Below are 22,376 nucleotides of genomic sequence, written 5' to 3'. Positions count from 1 at the left end.
CAGCATGGTTTGGGAAGGACTGGCTCTCCCAGTATGTCTAAGCAGGCAGGGATCCTTTGGCCCAATGGTACCCAGCCTTGTGAGAGTGGAATCTCCCAGGGCAGCTCTCTCAGGCTCTGTAAGAGTTCAGCTCATGGAGGTGAGGGCCATAGGGGGTGGGATGGGAGTGTCTGGAAGGGAGAGACAGCTGAGACAGGTTTTGAGCACCTGAAATTAACTCAAGTCACACAGTAGTTTGACAATGGACAAACCCGAATCCTTCCCACCCCACAAAATACAGCATCATGCTGCATCCCCAGCCCCGTTCTCACCAGCTCCCCCTCAGGACCACCAAAATCCAAGTAGAGGTTCCTGATGCCATCATCTGCAGAAACTCTGAGCTTCTCAAAGGGGTAGAGGAACAGGGTGTGGGTGGAGCATGCTTCCTCCCTGGAGAGTGTGAATCCATTTTCATAATGGACTGTGAGCTTCACCTCCTGGCCATTCAATGTGCAGCCTGCACATAAACAGAGCACAGAACTTCAGGAGCAGCCAGCCAGCTCAGAGAACATGCCCCCAAGCCTTTCCCCACCACTGCAAAGACAGAGCCCGCAACCGCTGCGCTGGACACTGTCCCAACATTAAGAACATAAGAACGGCCATACTGGGTCAGACCAAAGGTCTATCTAGTCCAGTACCCTGTCTTCCAACAGTGGCCAATGCCAGGTGCCCCAGAGGAACAGGTAATCATCAAGTGATCTATCCACTGTCGCCCAATCCCCGCTTCTGGCAAACAGAGGCAAGGGACAACCTCCCTGCCCATCCTGGCTAATAGCCATTGATGGATCTATCCTACATGAACTTATCTAGTTCTTTTTTGAACCCTGTTATAGTCTTGGCCTTCACAACATCCTCTGGAAAGGAGTTCCACAGGCTGACTATGTTGTGTGAAAAAAATACTTCCTTCTGTTTGTTTTAAACCTGTGCTGCCTATTAATTTAATTTGGTAACCCCTAGTTCATGTATTATGAGAAGGAGTAAACAACACTTCCTTATTCACTTTCTCCAGGCATGATTTTATAGACCTTGATCATATTCCCCTAGTCATCTTTTTTCCCAAGCTGAAAAGTCCCAGTCTTATTAATCTCTCCTCATTTTGTATGCATAGTTGGGATTATGTTTTCCAATGTGCATTACTTTGCATTTATCAACATAGAATTTCATCAGCCATTTTGTTGCCCAGTCACCCAGTTTTGAGAGATCCTTCTGTAGCTCTTCGCAGTCTGCCTGGGACTTATCTTGAGTAGTTTTGTACCATCTGCAAATTTTGCCACCTCACTGTTTACCCCTTTTTCCAGATCATTTATGAATACGTTAAATAGGACTGGGCCCCAGTATAGAACCCTGGGGGACATCACTATTTCCCTCTCTCCATTCTGAAAACTGATCATCTTTTAACCAGTTACCAATCCATTAGAGGACCTTCCCTCTTATCCCATGACAGCTTACTTTGCTTAAGAGCCTTTGGTGAGGGACCTTGACTAAGGCTTTCTGAAAATCTAAATATACTATATCCACTGGATCACCCTTATCTACATGCTTGTTGACTCCCCCTCAGAGAATTCTAGTAGACTGGTGAGGCATGATTTCCCTGTACAAAAACCATGTTGACTCTTCCCCCAACAAATTACGTTCATCTATGTGTCTGACAATTTTGTTCTTTACTATAGTTTCAACCAGTTTGCCCAGTACTGAAGTCAGGCTTATTGGCCTGTAGTTGCCAGGGTAATCTCTGGAGCCCTTTTTAAAAACTGGCATCACATTATCTATCCTCCAGTCATTTGGTACAGAAGCTAATTTCAATGATAGGTTACCAACTACAGTTAGTTCTGCAATTTCACATTTGAGTTCCTTCAGAACTCTTGGGTGAATACCATCTGGTCCTGGTGACTTATTACTGTTTAGCTGATCAAGTGGAAATTCTTCACCTTCACTACACAATTGTGCACCTAGCCTACAAAAGCAATTGTGCATCTAGCCTACAAAAGCATCACCAAGGGACACCAGGGTGTTTCCTAACTCCTGGGATGAGACTGGCAGTCCCCTTTGCGGAGCCAGGAGCTGGGAAATTCACCATGCTGCCGACTGCCCAGAGAGCACACAAATGGAACCACTGCATAGAAAAAGGGAAGAGACTGGGGACCAGACGGGGTTGAATGGACAAGTCTCTGGGACAGGGATAATGTTGCCTGGTACAGCTAAAAACCAGGAGCAGAGACTGGTAGATGTCACCAAGGGAAGAAATACCTCTGGAAAGTTAAAGCAGCAGCATGGTGATGACACTAGCAGAGGAAGCATCTCAGAAAAGCAGAAAGCCTGGGATCTCAATCATGTAACTAGATGGGTGCATGAAGACTAATGTCCTGCTGGAGACTGGGATGGTTTGTCTGTCAGAGCCACTCTGGCTGTGTCCTGTGACAGCTCAACCTGGAACTTCCTTGAGGCACCAGCATGACACAGGATCTGCGCCCAGGAAGAGCAGGATTGCTCAGTTTGTGCCTTCACAGCCTGGCAGCGAGAGGGGCGGGTGGGGAACATAGGATGAACTAACTCACCAAGAATGCACAGGGCGGTGGCTTAGCCTGTCAGTCTAGGCCTGCCTTCCGCTCTCCAGTCCCTTTCAGAAACCCATCTCATCCAATACTTAAACATGAAAAGAGAGCTCTCTGGGGTTTCTCTGCTCACTGTGGACACAAAGAGCTCACAGTAATGATCAGGGATCAGAGACACCATTAACCTATTCTGAACTCTCCTATCAAGGGGAACCTCCAAAGGACAAGACGTAGGTTTGGGATGTATAAAGACGCCCTGAAAGCATTTTTAAAAGTTGTTTTTTTCTGCTGGTCTTTTACTGTTAGTCATGCTAGTGTGGCTCTCCAATCTTTGCTGGAGGACTCCTGATAGAATGTGAGCCTTTCTCAGGCCCTAATGTTAGAGCGGGACCTGACTTCACAAAACCGCTTTTCTCCCAACTATCTGCAGGCCTTTGCGTTAACAAATAAAACTCTAACAGTTTCGATAAAAATCTATTCTCCTTGCAGCAATTAAGCTGCTATTGCAGCAGGATGAAAGCTGGCCTGCCACCTCATTTTAGTGCTTCCCAGTAAGTTGACCGTGGCAAGCAAGAGGCTCAGCAAAGGGACCAGGGCCAAGATGCTGCGGAACCTGCTGGCTCGTCAGCAAATTTCCCAGAGGACCATAAGCACTGCTTCACGCAGACAAGTTGCGAACACAGTTCCAGAGAAGCAGAAGCTTTTTCAGGAGGATAATAGAATGCCAGTGCATCTTAAGGGTGGACTAGCAGATGGTTTGCTGTATAGAACCGCCATGGCTCTAACGGTTTTTGGAACATGCTACGCTGTTTGAAGCTGCAATGCCCAAGACAGTGAAATGATTCCAGTTTACAAGATGCGTCCTTAATTAATATCTCTTTATCCAATTTCACATAATTCTTCGGGGATCTTGCTTGTCCTTTTCATAAACGGTTGATTTCATGTTTGGGATCAATATTTACTCTCACATGTTAACAGCAACCAATAACGCAGTTTTTACATGAAAAAAACAAGACAAAAACCACAACAATTAAAGCCTTCAAAAGGTGGAAGGACTTGTAGAATGTGTGCTATTCTCTTCAGAACACTAGAGGGAGCTTTTAAGCCATAGGTTTCAGAGTAACAGCCGGGTTAGTCTGTATTCGCAAAAAGAAAAGGAGGCCTTGTGGCACCTTAGAGACTAACCAATTTATTTGAGCATGAGCTTTCGTGAGCTACAGCTCACTTCATCGGATGCATGTCGTGGAAACTGCAGCAGGCTTTATTTATACACAGAGAATATGAAAAAATACCTCCTCCCACCCCACTGTACTTGTGGCACTTGTGGCACCACAGTGGGGTGGGAGGAGGTATTTTTTCATATTCTCTGTGTATATATAAAGTCTGCTGCAGTTTCCACGACATGCATCCGATGAAGTGAGCTGTAGCTCACGAAAGCTCATGCTCAAATAAATTGGTTAGTCTCTAAGGTGCCACAAGTCCTCCTTTTCTTTTTAAGCCATAGGTAACAACAGACCCAACCCCCCCTCTCCTCAGCCTAGAACTTCGTTTTTGGCTGTTTCCATCTCTCTGCTGTTGAGCCCTCTCCTGGCCCCAAGCTGGAAGACTCCAGCTAGCAAGGCTGAAACTAGCTTTTCTAGGTGCACAGGGGCTCAGGACTTCAGCAGAATGACTCTGCAGGGACATGCCAATTCACACCCACACTGGCTGGACTGATTTCCTGCGCCCAGGGCCGTACTGCCCAGCTCCTCTCTGTTCTCAAATTTATAGGCAGCCTCAAGTGTTCAGAATACAGGAACAAAGCTGGCTTTCCCAGTGCTCAGCTCCAGCTGCATGCCAGAAGCATGTCTCAGAATCACAGATTCTGCCAATCACACTGTAGTCACGGCACCTCCGGATATTAATGACGTTGTCCTTACGCTGAGGAGATGGACTAATGGCCAGCATCCAGACGGATAAAACTTTCCACTCAGGCTTCTCTGCCTATCAAGAGAGCCACACATTCCATATAACTCAGGAAACCAGCACACACCTGGAAGTGCTGAGGCAATGAAGGTGTGTTGTGCACCACCAGGGGCTGAGAGATAATTGGCTTCCTTTTGATTAGGCTGCTCCACCAACCAATTAGGTGCGAACTTTAATCAACCTTCCAGTTTCACTGCACTATCACCATCACCTCCCACTAGCCTCAGCTCCAGTGGGACACTTGGCCATCTCTGAGCACATGAAAGCACTCGGATCTTCCTACGGAAAGAAGTAGAGAAGGGCAAGGGATTCGCTCCGACAGTACCTGGGCTTTGTTAGAGACTAGCAAGAGTCCCTCAGTTATAGCAGAAAACATCTCTCACCCAAGACCCAGAGCTCGGTGGGGCCACGTGGCCCCACCGTGACCTCCTGTGTCACTATCTCCACCAGAAGCGCAGTCAGCGAGCTGAGACTCCAGGCATGCCGTTTAGCCTGAATAGGCTGAGCACCTCAGTGTTAAGTTTCCTACGCTTACTTTTCTTGGGTCCCTCTGAGTCTTAATTCCAAACCATGTCCCACAGCTCTCTCTTGCGTGTTTGTGAATGCTAAGCGGCCCCCTATCCACGCCCTCACAGGTCTGACTCTGCTCAGCTAGGGAGAGCTGCTGGGACTCCAGCCCAGAGGGTAGGTGATCAACTGATTTCTTGGCAGTTGAGCAACTCAGGAGGGAGAAGTGGGGTTCCAGACAGATAGTAACTGCTCCTCGAAACAAGATACCAGCCAGCATACCTAAGGACACCTCCTTTATCAGCTCCGCAGCAGCATGGCAGCCCTGAACTAGCATCCTGGTCCAGGAGGAGAGGTCCCGATGCGTCTCCACCCTGAAAACGTGCATTTCAATGCCCTGGCGAGAGCCTGTCCTTGTTGCAAAGGTGAGCTCGGATCCCGGAGGTGATCTGCGTCCGGAGCCAGAGTGAACCAGCCTGCGGATCACATGGGAGAGCAAGAGGGATGTTACTCAGAGAAGAGGGACACATAGTGCAGGGATACTGCTGCTTCCCATCGTGGCAGGGAGCAAGCTGTGCTTCATTAATGACCCTCCATCACAGGGCAGGGAGGGAGATCTCCGTGGGAAGTGGCTGCTTTTGTTCATTCATACAGATTTATTGGCTGGTGCGTGGCTGAACTGAGACTTATGATGCTCCTAAGCCACTGTTTGAGCCAACTTGCTCCTGGACAGTGACCTGGGGAAGCCACATGCATGGGTCACACAACACTCGCCTTTCCACGATGCACACATCCAACATCCAGTCATGCGTCACGGGTGAAAAACTGAGCACCAACCAACAGCCACTCCCAGCTTGATCCCTTGCCGCCTCCCATCACACACAGCCTCCTCTCTGTCGATGTACCGAGGGGCGCCTCAGAAATCTGTCCACCAGAGAGGCAGCCAGGCAGTAATGGAGAAGGTCAGAGCACACTAGGGAGACGCTGCTCCCAGACTGAGTGAGGCACATTAGACAGCCGAGGACTGAATTCTCTGTTTAGGAGGCAGTGCCCAGGGGAGGAGGGCAGTAACACAATTAACACGCTATTTAAACTGCCCTCCCCTTACATGAGCAGCAGGCTGGCAAAGGCACACTCCTTAGTGCTTAGGGCTGGGGGTTCTCTGGGCAGATGCACTCTAGAGATGCAGCTAGCTCCCCTCCGTCCTCCCAGCTGGTGCAGCCAAGGGCTGCCTGGAACCAGCCCTGTGGAGGTGACAGGTGACAAACTGAGCAGCGACATGGGACAATGGGCAAGACGCCCTGCATCTGCAGATGCCAAGCAGGGATCAGCCTGTTCCAGGAGGCCCCAAGCCAGATGTTACAGAAACGCTCAGACTAGAGGAATGTTTCCTCCTATGGTTCTGGCTGCCGAAGGCTTGGCAGGGAACATGAACTGATCCAGCGGCAGGAGCTGCACATGCCCCTATGGGTGTCACCGGGAGGCTTGAGCACGGGATATGAACATGACACCAAGGCACCATGGAGCCTGCTCAGGCAGGCGGAACCTTTTCTCTGGCAGCATGACAGCACCTCCAGCTCCCAGCAAGGCTGGACTCAGGCTGCTAGCAAAGTAGCACAGCCAGGACGACTCACAGGGAGATGGGGCTAGAAATGAAAAGGTAAGTAGCCAAGAGCCCCCTTCCAGCACTCAAGAAGCCCAACACAAGATGCAGGCAGACATCTCACCATGCCGAGAGCCTGCAGCCCCTCCCATGTCAGGGGACCCCTGCTCTGATCACAGCAGCTGCACTCCCTGCTCCAACAATAACAAAACACTCTTGTTTTGGAGGCTGTAAAGGCTGTCTAAAATACAGGCTTGTCAGCACACCATGCCCCACTCCCTTTCACTTGTGGGACTGGCAACAAGCGTGGGCCTGGGAGGAGAACGCATATGCATCCTGCCCCATAGCTTATCATGGAAGGAGTTAGCAGGGGAGTAATGACACCGAGGTCTCCAGATAGAAGGCTAAAGCTTGGCTTGGACTCCAGAGCCCACACCACCACCACCCTCTCCCGCAGCCCAGTGAAACTGAGTGAGGGTGGGGGAAAGCAAGCAACGAAGGGAGGAGGGATGGAGTGAGCAGGGTGGGGCCCCGGAGCGGGGCAAGGGTGTTTGGGTTTGTGTGGTTAGACAGTTGGCAACCCTAGCCCCAGCAGCCAGGTGAGGAGCTGTTGAGAGGCCTATCAGCAGCACACAAGGAAGGACCCAAGCCATGTTATTCCAGTTAATGCCCTGTCTGGAGCTGTGGGCTGAGGCAGCTGTGGTTTAGTGGACTGAAGACTGGGCAGAGGCCAGAGGTCTGATCCTGGCAGTCAGACTCACTGCATGACACTGGGGAAGTCACGTCCCAACTCTGGGCCTCAATTTCCCCTGAAAAGCTGCAGCTTTACAAAGCGCTTGGAGCCTGGTAGGTGAAAAGCGCTAAGTGGGAAAGGCTTTCACTGTACAGGGCAGGGTTTCGTTCATCAAAGAAATGTCCCCCCAGTCAACTTGGAAGCTTTGATCCTACCTGGTAGCAACAAGAGGGTAGCTGTGGCAAGGTGATGCCCATGCGTCTCTTGTCCAGGGCATGCAATCATAGAGCAGCAAGTCCTTCTCCGTCATAGCCATGAGGATGGGCCGCCACTGCTGCCTTCCTCCATCTAGTCTAGCCTGCAAGAAGTCAAGAGAGCTGTCAAGAAGCTGTCAAGAAGTCAAGAGAGCTGCAGTCCAGGAAGCAGTGAGTGCTGCCATAGGGGGCATCCCTATGGCATCCTCATTTGGGAGTATCTAAGATCTGCAGTTTGGGGCCAAAGGACATTCCTGATTAGTGCATCTGTTAAAGCATTTACAATGTGCCAGTGGCAGAGGGGAGAGAAGCCTGAGTAACAGAGCAGACAGGGCGATGCAGACTAAGGAAGGGAGTAGTGAACTGGGTTTGGAGTTTTTCTACTCTCAGTTCCTGCCTCTCTCCCTCCCTCCCTCCATCCCTCCCAGCAGCAGAGCCCAGCACCTTCCCCTCTCCGTGGGGCACACTGGGTTCAGGCAATGTGTTGTAGTGCTCTTGTCTGACCCCATGTGGAATCAATCCAGGACACTTGTACTCACCTCCCTCCCTGGGTGAGGCGATCTGCTCAGAGAGATCAACAGCACTAGGGTGAAAAATAAGCTGGAAAACTAATGAGAGTGGATTTCCTTTCATGCCCAGAGCCAAGCCCTGTCTGAAGCAAGCAGCATGCTGTTCCACCGTACTAATAACCTGCGCCGTACTAATAACTAATAACCGTACTTGCACCCTAAGGAGCAGGCACCAAAGAGTCTAATCTGACCCTGGGTCAAGTGGGCTCTTTATTACTATGCTGTGGGAATGTATTAACTCGTCATCTGAGGAATGCCAGCAAGGCACTAATGGGCCCAGTCACCCGGGAGATCCCATGCCAAGGACAACTGCAGTCCAGCTCTTATCAGGCCAAGAAAACACTTACGAGGTCAAGGATAAACTACAACTTTGGGATCAGCAAATTCACATAAGGGCAAGTCTGGGACTATAGTTCTAACTCCTCGGTGACTGGGCAAATCCCATGGTCGAGGGCTCATGCTGCGTGGGCATCAGACTGACACTCAGAACCTGCCATGCACATCCCTGCCTGGGGGCACTGCTAGATGCTGTCAGTCAGTCCCGATCACACAGCAACTGGGAGAGCCCAGGCCTATCAATGGGATTCACCACCCTAGCAGAAAGCCACGCAGGGTAAGTGCTGGCTTCCTCTCACTCAGACTATGCCCCATCACATGGGGGCAGGGAACAGGACAGGAGCACAGCCCAGAAGGGTATAAGCCCAGCTTGCTGTGAACCTGGCCAGCCCTCTCTAGGCTCCAGGGGTGGAACGCAAAGTGCTTCACAAATGCTTCTGGAGGCACAGACTCCTCTGCTAAAGCCATCCCAACGTTCCAGGCATGGGGACCACGGGCAGCCACAGAGCCTCCTGCAGCAGTGGGACAGTGGAGCACAATGGACCCTGACCTGATGTTACAACTAATTCCTTGTTGTCACAGCAACACTTCAAAGGACACAGTCCCACTGGCCTGTGGGGATCATCCCACTGGAATCGTGCTCTGCCCCGTGTGGAGATAGGCCTACCTTCCTTTAGCTGTTAAAACGCTCACCTGCCTGAATACCTTGAGGGAGACTGTTCCCGTTGCTGGGTTTTCTGCACTGTTGCACAACATACAGCCCTTTAACTCTGCAAGGTTGTGGTTTTCATACTGCACACAGGAGGAGTGCATTGCTTCATAATATTTACAATAGAAATTAACCTTTGCAAACCCTTGAAGTTAGGTCAACATGACTCCTATGTTAGACTGGGAAGTGGAGGCAGAGTGTGACTGACTTGCCCAAAGCCATAGTCTGTGGTAGACCCCGGAACAGATTCCAGACCTAACTCTTGGTCATGTGCTTTAGCCACTAGCCCACACATCCAACAGCTGACATCAAGTGACTGGCTTAAATACACAGGACATTCCACCCCCACAGACACACCTTTGTCTCCTCGTATCTGCAGGAACAAAGGCTCCAGGCCACTCTGAAGAGGATCTAGGAAGCTTGGAGCTGGTTTAACATCTTTAACTGGAAACTGAACACAGCCCCGGGAAGGCTCAGTGAAATGTGAGGGAGTGTCATGTTCACATTGGTTCTCTCACATAGCCTTGCCTACATTAGTTTCAGGGCCCAATTGCACAGCAATGTAGCTGGGAGCCCAGCTGAGCATCAGGTACAGGACCTCAGGAAAAGTCCATGGACTTCACAAGACTGCTGGGTCAGAGATTTTCATTGAACCCAAACTGTCCCTCCCACGGGCCTGTGAGGAATGACCTCTGCTTTACCAGGTCTTCCTACTCACAACAATGCTTTGCTTTGCTTTGCATAGCATCTTGTACCCAAGGATCTCAAAGCACTTCAGTATAAGCAAGTTACTTCCCCTAGCTCCAAGGAGGGTTCTCAACCCCATTACTAGATGGGCAGGGTGGTCGATTTGCCACAGCCACGTGACTCAGTGACAGGACTGTGCACAGGCCCTGGGTCTCCGCTTTAACCATTCTTCACCCCCATCAAGATTATGGCATTGCCAACCCTTTCCTGCCAGTCTGGTTACCCAAGGGGTGCATGCACAATGGTGCGCAGATCGCCAAGCACCAGAAGCTAGGGAGTTTTGCTAGCCTAGGGTCAAGTGTGAAACTGGCACGTGGAACATGAACTCCCACCCAGAAGGGAGGTGTTTTATTGCACACAGAGGCCAGTAAGACAACTGCATACACCTAGCGCCTTTAAATAAAGGGGAAGAGCATCAGGTGAGGTTTTGACCAAAGGGGAAATGAATTATTGAGGGAAGGAGAGAGGACAGACACTCAGATGAGAAACCCTGGAGCCCTGTGTGCATGCAAAGCTGCTGACTGAAGCACCATCCTAGTGCTGCTAGGAACGAGCTCAGGCTTCTGAGAGTCAGAACAGACAAACCCTGCACACAACAGGGATGGGAAGCCTGTGAGGAGGTTACAGCCCCGCCTACAACAGGCAAACACTACTACAGCACATGCCCCTGCAGGGTGGGTAGTGGGGCCACACCTCCAGAGGAGAGGAGGGTTACCGGGATGAAAGCTGGCTCTGAAACATTAAGTGGATCAGGATGGTTTTAGGTAGAAGGTACATTTCCAAAACTGGATTGGTACAAACCCCTCCCTGGACAGGTCTCTAACACAGCTCCGGCTGCCGTTGGATTCCATTACTGAGCTGGCTTCTTGGCTCACAGTAGTAAGTGGAGAAAGGAGAACAGAAAACACACGAGCCACTACCAAAGCGCTGTAATCTCTGCAGTGCTGACCGGTTCCCAGGCCTGCCAATGAAAACGAATCTCTTCACGGCTACACTTTAAGCAGAGTGCTAGACTGCACTGCCACACCTGTAAAAATGAGTTCTACCCAAATAAGGTCAAGACATCGGGGCCCTCCATCCCAGCATACCTGTTCCGCCAGCCAAGCAATGTGCTTGACCTCCTTGCTACTTCCTGTGGCATTGTTGGCACCTAGCATGGCATTGAGTTCGGCCAGCACCTGAGGGAGGAGGGCCAGGATGTTTGTGTGGATGGCCATGAACCAGGAATGTGCTGTTGCTGTATCTTTGCACCGCAGGACCAGGGTGTTTCTGCTGTCCGGTGAGTGCAACTCTATCAACCTGAATAGAAAGAGAGAGAGCTAGGCTGAGAAGTGCAGCCAGGGCTAAGGCAGAGGGGGAACACAGAAGCCCTGCAGCAGACATTCCCTACATCAGTGGGGTTTGGCTCCCCAAGAAAAGTACACATGAAACGCTCAAATGAACCCTCAGCCCTTTGGTGTCTGCTTGGGAGAGCCCCTGGCTGGGGTCAGCTACAAGCAGCCCAGGCAGCGCTCACACAGACTTCACCACAGACGGCGCGTAGGGCAAAGTTGGCTCCATGGCAGGATGGAATTCCAGTGCTGCATGACAGAGCACTGTCTGGAAACTCATCTGTCCAGGTGCTTATGAGACCCACAGCCCTGGAGGCGGTGATGATCCCTGCTCTGCTAGGGCAGGGGGATACCTTGTGAATCATCCTCTCCATCAGATGACTGAAAAGCTGTGCTACTGATTAAAAGATTACAGAGCTTTCTAACCTCAGCTGTCAGGCAACCCTGCCAGGGGCTGATGCAACATCTGAGCGCCCAGGAAGTAAGCGAGCACTCGCCCAGTGCTTGCCGGCTGCTTAGAGAGTTATGGGGGCAGCAAGGGCACCCAGGTTCTGCAGAAACCCTCTTGCGGCAGCTCAGGAGGGGGGGTGCCCAGCCCAGATCCCTACCAAGCTTCTCACCCGATTGCTCAGGCATAGGCTATTAGAGAGACAGAGACCAAAGGACGAGCTGGCATCTCTTCCCTCCAGCAGCCCAGCTGGACCTAGGGGGCAATCACCTGGTGACAAGCAGCTACAGGGATGAGATTGTAACCGCAAAACGTCTGAGACTGGCTGTTAAGTGGAGTGGAAGTTGCACAAATGCCACTCAAAGGCAAGCTGCCTACTATCCTCTTAACACAACAGAGAAGCAGGCGTGAGACCACAGAACACATAGAAACGAGTCAGTGTGCTTAAAAGTACATTGGGGATGGCTAGCTTGAGACAGGAGCGTTTGCACCGCTCCTCGCGAGAAGCCACCAGCGTGCAAAGTCAGTGCAGAAATCTTGCTGCAGAACTCTGGAGAGGCAGCAGATACAGCATGACAAAAGCCTTTTGCAGCGGCAGCTTATTTCCACCTGGATGAGTGGGGGTTGTGTAATTGGATTTGCATTCTCCAAACACAGGCTACATGCAGTTCTCTCTGATCCCGATGGGAACCCCAAGACAACGCTCTGCCCTTCCCACTTGTCTGTGCTGCAGGACCCTAGACAGGGCATTGGTGCTGCCTTTGTCTAGGTCCAGAGCACAGCTGAGACCTCTGGTCATACAGCTCCTCAGCCATCCTCAGAGGCTCACCTCCTTGTCAAGTTCTGGGAGATAGAGGGACTTTGCGCTTGAGTCTAGCTGCAAAATTCTACTTGCCAGTGTGCTGCTTGCCTGGGTACCCGGGGGTACAGACTGGCTTAGTAACCAGCAGCACTACACGGTGAATTGCGAATGGTATCAGGGAGCCCAAGATCTCAGCAAAGATTGCCATGGTGCTAGCCCCTTGTGAACTGCTGCTACTTTTAGTGCTTTCTTGGTACCAGGCTGTAGCTTTTGCGAACGCTCCAGTGCTAGAAATTCAGTCTCGCAAGGACAGAGAAGCAGCACAGCAGATCCAGACACTTGGAGTATACAGACACTGCAATAAAAGTCCTGTGGCACAGCCATGGATGGTCCAGGTCAGCTGACTCGGGCTCGTGGGGCTAAAAATTGCCGTGTAGATGTTTGGGCTCAGGCCTGAGGTTAGGCTCTGAGACCCTCTCACCACATGGGGTCTCAGTGTCTACACAGAAAGAACAAGAGTACTTGTGGCACCTTAGAGACTAACCAATTTATTTGAGCGTAAGCTTTCGTGAGCTCACTTCATCAGATGCTGTAGCTCACGAAAGCTCATGCTCAAATAAATTGGTTAGTCTCTAAGGTGCCACAAGTACTCCTTTTTTTTTTGGGAATACAGACTAACATGGCTGCTACTCTGAAAAGTGTCTACACTGCAATTCTTAGTGCCATAGTCTGAGCCCCATGAGCCAGAGTCAATTGCCCCAGGGTCTAGGATTTTGTGCCATGGGTTTTTGATTGAAGCGCAGTGTACCCTTGGACTACGCTCCTCATCCCACACAGAAGCTACAGGGGAGGCATTTCAGCACAGATCATCGAGCCCCGCAGGTCAGCAGTGTGCATGTCTGAGAGCTCACTTGGTTTTCCACAGCTATGCAGACTGGGTTGCTTGCTGGCTCTCCAAGGACAGACAAAGCCATCATGAAGCTCTTGGCCACTGTTATTTACACTGAAACTGCATTCTCTCCCAGCTACAGTATTCCACTCCCATTCTTGGCACTGGTGCCAGTGCCAAGGGGCCTTGGCTAGCTCAGCCCCATGAAAACCCCCCAGCATTAGGGCATGCTGAAAATGCCGAGTCTGCACAAGCACCTATGCTGGCACGAACTCCAGCAGCCCCGGAAAGGGTGGTTCACCTTACACCAGACATGTTAGCCTCGTGAGTGCGTATTGCTCTGTGGAAGCGGGCTCTCTCAGTTGAGAGCAAATACTGTTCCGAGTTCAGGACATACGAGCAGTTAGCTCTTACTCGCCCATGTACATTTCCGGCAATGTAATTCCATAGGCATTCTAAAAAGATGCTATTTTCCTGGCCCCCTGTCATGTTAGTACTGAAGGCATTACGGCTCTTTCACGCGTCCACCCACCAACGCAAAAGCGAGCCAAGTTGTGCAGCTTATAGCAAAGGGGCAGAAGACTTGGAAGAGATGGTTTAAGAGGAGTCTGCGAGGGAGATTCTGCCCTGTTCAAAAAGGGATGCGCCAGCCGGAAACCTTAGTCATTCCCATCGTGAACCAACTCTGTGCCAGGACAGAGACTCTGGTGGGGCAAATGTACCATGTCAAACGATTTCTGGCCAAGATCTTCTCGTGGGAGCACTGCAAAAGGCAGCCTGCATGCTGCAAAACCCTATGGCTTAGCCACAACTGTTCCCAAGTGCTGAGTGGGAGGCAGCCTCCCAGCAGGGATGTGTGGGGAGCATGGGACAGTGAAGGGACACCACCCTGGAAACTGGTCCTGCAATAAGCGTCAGGCCCAGAGGAGCAGGTAATCAGCCCTGCAGCAGTGTACGTGGGGCAGCGCAATCCCCTGAAGATTCAGAGCTTTCTAGCTATAGCAACTTCCCCATCAGTGAGAGCCTGTCAGCATTTCCCTGGTCCCTAGCACCCAGGGGAGGGCTTTGCATAGGTAATGACAGATACAGCGAGAACAAGGGGAAGTGATTCATGTCATTTCCTCCCTCTAATGACAAACCCAACTCAGAGCACAGCAATGCAACCCCACTCTGCATGGCAGGGCCCAGCCACCTCCTGGGCAAATGGGGAATCAGTTCACATGCTCAGCAACTCGCTGAGAGGAGAAGCAAGTTCCAAGCAGCAAGTTTCCTGCAGCAGAGCCCAGTTTGGGACACCGCTGCTTAGCCAGTACTGCCAACCAATGATGCTCATGTGCCCCGCCTCGAGGCCTGAGCTCGCTCACACAGGACACGCCAACCTGGCTCCAGAGGCCTCATCCGTTTCTACAGAGTTTAACCTTCCTTTTAACAAAGTCCAGGTGGTTGAGGAAATCCTTCCAAATGCACCCAACACAATCTGCAGGAATGAACCACAGGTCCAAGGGCCAGTTCAACAGGTTAACTCTGAATCCTGATGACAATCCTGTGTATATGCCAGTACTTAACTCTCTTTTAAAACAGGAAGGTGCAGCTGCTTTGGGACCATGGGCTAGGTGTGACATTCCAACTCTGCCCCGGCTGGACCTAGGATACAGCCACTTGTATCCCCACGGGGGGGAGGGATAGCTCAGTGGTTTGAGCATTGGCCTGCTAAACCCAGGGTTGTGAATTCAATCCTTGAGGGGGCCGTTTAGGGATCTGGGGCAAAAATTGGGGGTTGGTCCTGCTTTGAGCAGGGGTTGGACTAGATGACCTCCTGAGGTCCCTTCCAACCCTGATATTCTATATTCTATGACAGATACAAAGAAGAGGTGCCAAGAGCAGAGAATGAAAAACACACACAACCAAGATTTCCCGCCCCCACCTGCCCCCCCCCCCACACAAACGGGATCAATAATAGCATCTAACTGCCCCTGGCCACCACTCACTGGCAGGACTACACGCAATACTGCCCCCACCTGACAGGGCAGACAGGCACTACCAGAGCAGGGGAAGGCCTGGGTGAGATTCAGCCCAATCCATCTGAACTCTGTTTTAGAAGAAGGTTGAACTGCCAGCAAGGCAATTCAGATGTGGGGGTTTGCATCCTTCCCTGAGCTGGAGCCTTCTACCCCAGGAGGACAGCAAAATACAAACACTGCCTGTCCCACGCAGCAGCCAGCCAGCTCTCGCTGGGGCTTGGGGGGAGGAGGGGCGCTGAGTGGAGAGACCTGGCTGGCAGCCAAACCACTGAGAATTTCCTGCAAGCTGCAGTTATAATTTGATGAGTGAATCAGGAGACTGGCCTCAGGAGCAGCTATTCCCACCCTAAGTCTCCTCTAGTCCATCTCCTGCTGCTTAGCTGAAGCCTGAGCATCGTCTCCAGAGCCGATCCCAGGCACACAGACCAGCAGAGGAACTGCCATTTCCGCTGGAGTGTGCGTGTGGCACAAGGCCAGGTATCTTCTCCATGGAGAGAGTTCAACACGCAGATTAGCCAAACATCCTGTGGACACCCAGTCAGCCTGCCTGCACCTCCCAAAAGGCACCAGGAGAGGACACTTTGTCTGCCAACCCAGACGCTAAACAAACAGGCGTTACATGTAACCTGGCTGCAAGCAGAGACAGCTGAACTAGATGCCCGGAAGATGGACCACAATCCTCCTTCTCCAGACTCATCTCTGCTCTGACCGTAGAACGAGTGGCAGCGGGGTCTGCAGCATCTATCTGCACAGACGGCCCCTGTGGCCATGGACCTTGCTGCTCCCCTCACCTTCCTGCCCCGTGTAGGTTAGGCGCTGGGTCATTTAGCTCCACAGGCATCCCTGTGGGTGTACAGCATCTGGCACAAAGGAGCCCTAACTGTGTTCAGGACCCTGGGTGCAAACTAATACAGCCAAAGGAGGAGCCTGGCACTTATACATCACCTTCGACCCAGGCAGAGCAATAAACTTGGGTCATGTGCACTAGTTAAGGCTCCCAACCCCCTCTATGGCAGATAAGGAATAACCACACCCACCTATGAAATAGCTACTTCTGGGGTGGAATGCAGGCTCCACACTGAACGCTTTGGGGCAGGAAGTCAACGCTGCCAGATCCTGCTGAAACTTGTGCAAAATAATGACCCCTTTATAACACCTTCCAGCTGAGGAGCTCAGCTCTCCAAAACCAGGCTGGTTAACCCTCACATCACCCTGTGAGCGCAGTATGGTAAGAACTGCCCCAGGGAAGTGACACGCCCGTGCTAGGTCAGAGAACCCTGAGCTGCAGGCAGTGTCAGAACACAGGTCTCCTGACTCTGAGCTCCATCTTCTAGCCAGGCAGGATCAGCCCCGTTGAGGTGAAGTGACCTGGCCGAGACTGAACCAGCGGCAGGGTTACCACCTCGAATGTCAGCAAGCACCAGTCAGGCCACCAGCTACCCAGCTCGCTCAAGCAGTGTCAACCTTTCTTGTAGAAAGCCCCATGGCTGCTGCCACAAGGCCAGCTGCAAGGGCATTCGCACTGCTGGGGGACCCAGCGCACACCTGACTCCCACCTGTTCATCACAGGGATGAGCAGAACAACTCCCCCCAGCTGCCTGAAGGAAAAAACCCATGCCATTGGATCTCGCGCATGTAAGGGGACCTACAAGGGAAGAGAAACATCTGTGCCCTTTCTTGATGTACAGCCAAAGTCTGGTGTGTTTTTCCTGGTTGGTTTTGCATCAGGAATGCAGGTGTCTCATATCTGCCTTTGTTTGCTGGAGGATTCAGAACCAATAGATCTAGCAAGACTAGGGTGACCAGATAGCAAGGGTGAAGAAATCAGGACGGGGGTGGGGGTAATAGGCACCTATATAAGGCAAAGCCCCAAATATCGGGACTATCCCTATAAAATAGGGACATCTGGTCACCCTAAACAGGACTTTGGCATCACAAGGGATTGCGGGGGGGAGCTTTGAAACCCTGTTTGTCTTTGTAAGCACCCATTTAACTCCAGCTCCTATGGGCACCAGGGAGAAAAGCTCTCAAAGACTCAGACACTCCTACCCCCATAACTAGGGCCTGGGACACTGGCCTCCCAAGAGCCCTCCAGGAAAACAGACACATGAGGCTCCACATTCCTGACTTCCGAATAGAAGCCAAGCAGAAAAAGCAGCTTTTTCAAAGCCTCCCAGACTCCTTTACACATTACAAAGCAGGAAAAAAGGGATTATTTCTCACCTTGCATGTCCTGCCAGCATGTGTCAGCACTCCTCCCTGCACCCAAAATGCCAGGCAGATCGGCCCAGAGCAGCCTGCTACGCCCCAAAGCCTCTGTCTCCCTAGGCTCCAGCTCACCTGTTCTCCAGATCCGGCATGCTCAAGTTCCTAGCAGCGAAGCACATTTTCAGAGGGATCACCTTCCTGTCTTTGGTGCCACTGTAGTGCTTCGGTGAGCCGGAGTCCTCACTGCCACTCAGGCTCGGTGACTGGGGAGCTGCCCCATCCCACGGGAGGTCTGACACCAGCGATGGCTTCTTAATGTAGGGAGTCACTTCCCGCATGAACTTCACTAAGAACAGGAGGTGGGAGAGGAGAGTGTTAGCACCTGGGCCACCTCAGGAGGGGTGCACAAAACACTGAATGCACCTGCACAGAAAGGTAAGGCAGCACCTGAGGATCTGTGCAGCCCAGGGCAGTGTGCTGACTCCCCCACCAGCAGGGAGCAATGATCTACACTCACTGTGAGGGCAGTGCCTGCCGCGCCGGGGGCGGGGGCGGGGGGGGGGGGCACACTAAGCAGGCCTCAGACCATAGTCTACTGTGAGGACCAGAAGTCGGCTGCTAGGGATCTAGCTTAGACTTAGAGTTAGTTGCTCCCACCTTCCAGAGAGGACAGGTGAGTGAACCTGCCCAGCTAGCCCCTCATACGGATGCGTGCAAGCTTTTGCCCCTCTCCTCTGTAGGTTGGGGCAGGGGGCGCGCACTGGGGTGCTCTGGGAATCTGGGGAGAATGGTCTATCTGCATGCCAGCTGCACAAGAAATGGAAGCAGGCCCGTTAGCCCGCTGGAAAATGTGACCAGGGCTTTGCAGAGGGAAGGGTTAAGATCAAGCTGTTCCCCTCCCTTCCTATAACCAAGCAGTGGGGATGGGGAGCTGGGGCACGGAAAGTTTACAGCTGCAGAAATTTTGGATAAGTATCTGAACCTCTGGATGTGCTTCCCAAAGCAAATGCAGGCTCTGCAGCAGTGGGGCTGCCAATGACTACACTAGCATTCCCCTTATACCGTGTAGGATACTCTCTGAAACTGGGTTCAGCAAATGATACAGCATTTAAACAATGAAGTGGTTTAGATTTTTAAAACCACAGGAAATTCATGGTTCAGGCCAATATGGTCCCCAACTCACTCTATTATATATTACCAAGTTAGCAAACCTATGTCTAGTCTATGAACACAGTTTGTGGCAAGCCAGGGTACAAATGTACCCTGCACTACCTTGCCACGCACTAAAAGTTCCCGAGTGCACTTTGATGTGCCTGCTTTAAAACAGGGTCAATCAAAGTGCACTAGGGAATTCTGAGTGCATTGCAGCAGGGTCCAGATGGACCGTAAGTGCTTGGCAGGCTAGCACAAGTTTGCTTTACACCTGCTTGCCACAAACTAAGCGTTCATATACATACACACAGTTTAAGTGGGGTAGCAGATTGTACTGCGCTACATAGACTAATGCAACGATTGATCTGGATTTAGCCACCATACAAGGCAGACTGTTCCATAAAACACAGCACGCTATATAATTAGCTATTCCACAGGTACAACTGAGACGGTCCCCTCTAGTGCCTCCCCTCCAGATCAGCTAACGCACGGGAAAGAGCAGCACAGACCCACCTTCCCCTCAACTTCAGCATTGCATTTCCATGACTAGGCTCAATGAAGCGGGAAGGCTCTCTCTGCCCTGGCCTTCTGTGCGCTAAGCCACCATCCTGGCTGGGCTGAGTAAGTGCAATGATGGTTATTTATTACAGCCACAAAGCTTTCGTCAGCTGGTTCCCAGAAACCACTAATTTCCTTCTACAACACAATTAGCACTCCATCAATCCTGCATTCATGCTCTTCGATCCTTCAGGAGTGGGTCAGCAATTCCCAGCAGTTCTCAACCAACATCCAATCCAAACTCTGTAAATGCAGCTTCCAGAAGACACCCCAAACTGGCCTGCATGGGCGTGGACCTTGGGGCAAAATTCCAGTCCCTTCCCAAGCTGACTGTACCTATTTATGTTGCCCTGCTCCAGTTCTCTGGCCATCCCTCCCTTCTCAGCATCAGACTTCAGGCTCAAGCCTGAACAAACCAGTTTCAGGCAGGAGTCTTCTAAACCTGCTCCTTGAGGATGGCCAGCTAACCACCCCCCACCCCTGGCTACGAAGAGCTAAGCCTTGCAGCTTCAGCTGGGATGTGGTCTAATTAAACAGAGGAGCTGACCGAGAGAAGCCCCTGGCACCTGCCCAGAGCACACCAAGATGTAGAATTTGGCTGGACGATCAAAGACTCCACAAAAAACCTTCACAATCTCAACAGCTTCATTAAGCAGGAAATCTGAATCAAATCCCGTTGGCGTGGGAGCCTGTGCCACCAAGGGCTCAGACAGCTCTGCCAAATCAGCCAATGACCGTGCAGGGGACATGCTCTTTATCCTTTATCCCTGGTCAGAAAGAGGAACTTGCCAAAGCTACTAAAAAGGTGGAAAACAGTGTGCACTATTGTCAGCAAAAAACAGAACGCCCAGAGTTACCACACCGATTAGGGAATTGTTCCACATTGCTGACAGTTGCCTATCCAGTCCAGCTCTTCTCTGCAATGCATTCTGCACCATGTTACAGTGGTGGAAGGTTCTTTCCCTTGCACGTGCTCCCTCTAGAAGAATATTGCACGACTGCCCTAGAGTAATCTCATTACTGATTACAAGACAAGGAGGAAGGGTCTATGATTCCAAGGGCGAGCTGGCTCCAATGGTGCCAACAGTGAACGGCGCAGAGAAGAATGAGGATATAACATGCTGCCCCGCAAAGACTCAGATGTGTGGATTGGGACTTCATTTCTGGGCAATTTGAAGCTTCAGAACAGCCTGAGGCAGAATCTCCACAGCAGGCATAGCCTCCTTTCTCCTTCCGCTCCCAGTCAGACAACTGCACTCAAAGAGCAAGAGGTTAATGGCTGGTTGATTGACATCTGCTGTTTTAGCCCTACTGTAGTGAAACAACAGAGACCCACCATGAGTTGTTCAAAGAGGGAAGGGGAGCAACCAGTCCCTCCTGGTTCAGACTATTACCACTACTAAGGGCAGTGAAGACTTTTCAGACCTGGAGAAACTCCTCCGCATTCAAAACAAGAGCTCTTCATATGAAGTTCAAATGCACAATACCTCCAACCTATGAGTCGTGTCCTTAGAAGGGTGGAGGGACCGGACAGCTCATCTCTAGTTACCGGCAGCACAAGGAACGGAACTAAAGCAGGAAAGAGAATATAAACCAGCACAATGGATGTGACCAAGGGGTCAGCTGCCATCCCATCCTGGATCTCATCTGTAGCCATGACTGCGGAAGGATGACGCTACCCAAGTTTCCAAAGCTTTTGACACTTCACCACTAGCCTAGGATCTGCTGTTCACAGCTGCCAGGATTCTGTCATCTTTGGGGATTTTCTAGCCAAGTTGGCACAGCTCCAAAGGCTTCTCTGGTGTCAGCAGTAGGAAGGAGAAGGGGGAGCCATTTGTACATTTCCCCCTAACCAGATCACCTCCCCACAGAAGACATGACTGAAGTACAGCTGAGAAGGAGCATTTCCACAGTAGGCTAACAGACTCACCACTAGCCTTGCCTACACTAAGGACATTTTGGAAAGATTCCTCAATATTGCTAACGTCAGTCTGGAAGAACCAGTGCTAGCAAATCGGTTAGACTTGCTCCCCGCAGGCATGGATGACACAGTGTTGAAAAATGAACTAGCAGCAGGTAGGCTGTCTACATTAGGGTTTCCAATGTCGGTAACTCCAGGGAAGGGGGAAGCAGTGCAAGGGGAAAAAAAATTCACAAGTTTCCTCTAGTGCAGATAAGGCCAGTCTCCTGCCAAACATGTAGGGGGAAAAAGCCCTATGAACGAGGGTGGATTAAAACAGATTTTTTTTTTTAAAAGGATGTATTTAAATTGGATTTTTCTTTGTAAAATAAACCTATTTAAAATTAAATATTAAATCTGAAAATATGACAACCTATATTAAGGCCTCAATTTACTATAATATTTTAAAATGATCTATTTAAAATAATTTAAATAAAAATTCAAGCAGTATATTTGCTATTGAAGTTTTAAAGGAAGTGAAGCCACTGAACAAGGGGAAGTCACTGGCTAAGCACCTGGGACCAGAGCTCGAAAACACTATGCCAACTTTCTGACAGCAGAGTCACTTCTCTAGGAGGTCGGGGGGGGGGGGGACGACGACGGGGACACAGCTCTTTTTCCTTTTCCAATCTTTGAGTACAAATGAGGTTCAAGAGGACGAGATCTAGTTTAAAATTGTTTCTGGTCACCCTGTCCTTTAAAAATCAGCTCAATTCATTATCTACAGATAATACTTCCTTCTCTGTTAGCTTTAAATGCAAAACCTGTTTTGATAAGAATACGTATGACACATCAACACAAGACAAAGTTGTGGTCAACACTGGTGAAGCCCTTCACTTTTACAGCCTCATGCTGTTCCACTCACCAAAGCAGGAAGCTTGGGTTATTACAGTCTTGTGTGATGTCTGACGGCTTCGGTTACAGAGACCCCCTTGGGACTGTCACCTGATGTGCTGAGACTACCTCTGAGCCAGTTTTCTCTGCCAGCTTGGG

The 22,376-nt window shown here is 50.9% G+C and overlaps 1 protein-coding gene across 1 annotated transcript in view; it reads right to left on the bottom strand.

Moving 5' to 3' along the window:
• SNTB2 (syntrophin beta 2) overlaps positions 1–22,376 on the bottom strand; it is a gene marked incomplete at its 5' end in the record, with an annotated part of 52,774 nt that overhangs the window by 6,833 nt on the left and 23,565 nt on the right. Inside the window, 5 exons of the mRNA XM_084644449.1 lie at positions 312–496; positions 5,346–5,539; positions 7,615–7,757; positions 11,103–11,313; positions 17,846–18,059. Coding sequence (XP_084500575.1) covers positions 312–496; positions 5,346–5,539; positions 7,615–7,757; positions 11,103–11,313; positions 17,846–18,059 — 947 coding nt within the window. The remainder of the gene's footprint in view (positions 1–311; positions 497–5,345; positions 5,540–7,614; positions 7,758–11,102; positions 11,314–17,845; positions 18,060–22,376) is intronic.

The sequence above is a fragment of the Lepidochelys olivacea genome (assembly GCF_965140295.1).
Source record: "Lepidochelys olivacea isolate rLepOli2 genome assembly, chromosome: 12".
NCBI lineage: Eukaryota > Metazoa > Chordata > Testudines > Cheloniidae > Lepidochelys > Lepidochelys olivacea.
Note: the sequence above shows the minus strand (reverse complement) of the source record. Positions and strands in the feature narration are given on the sequence as shown.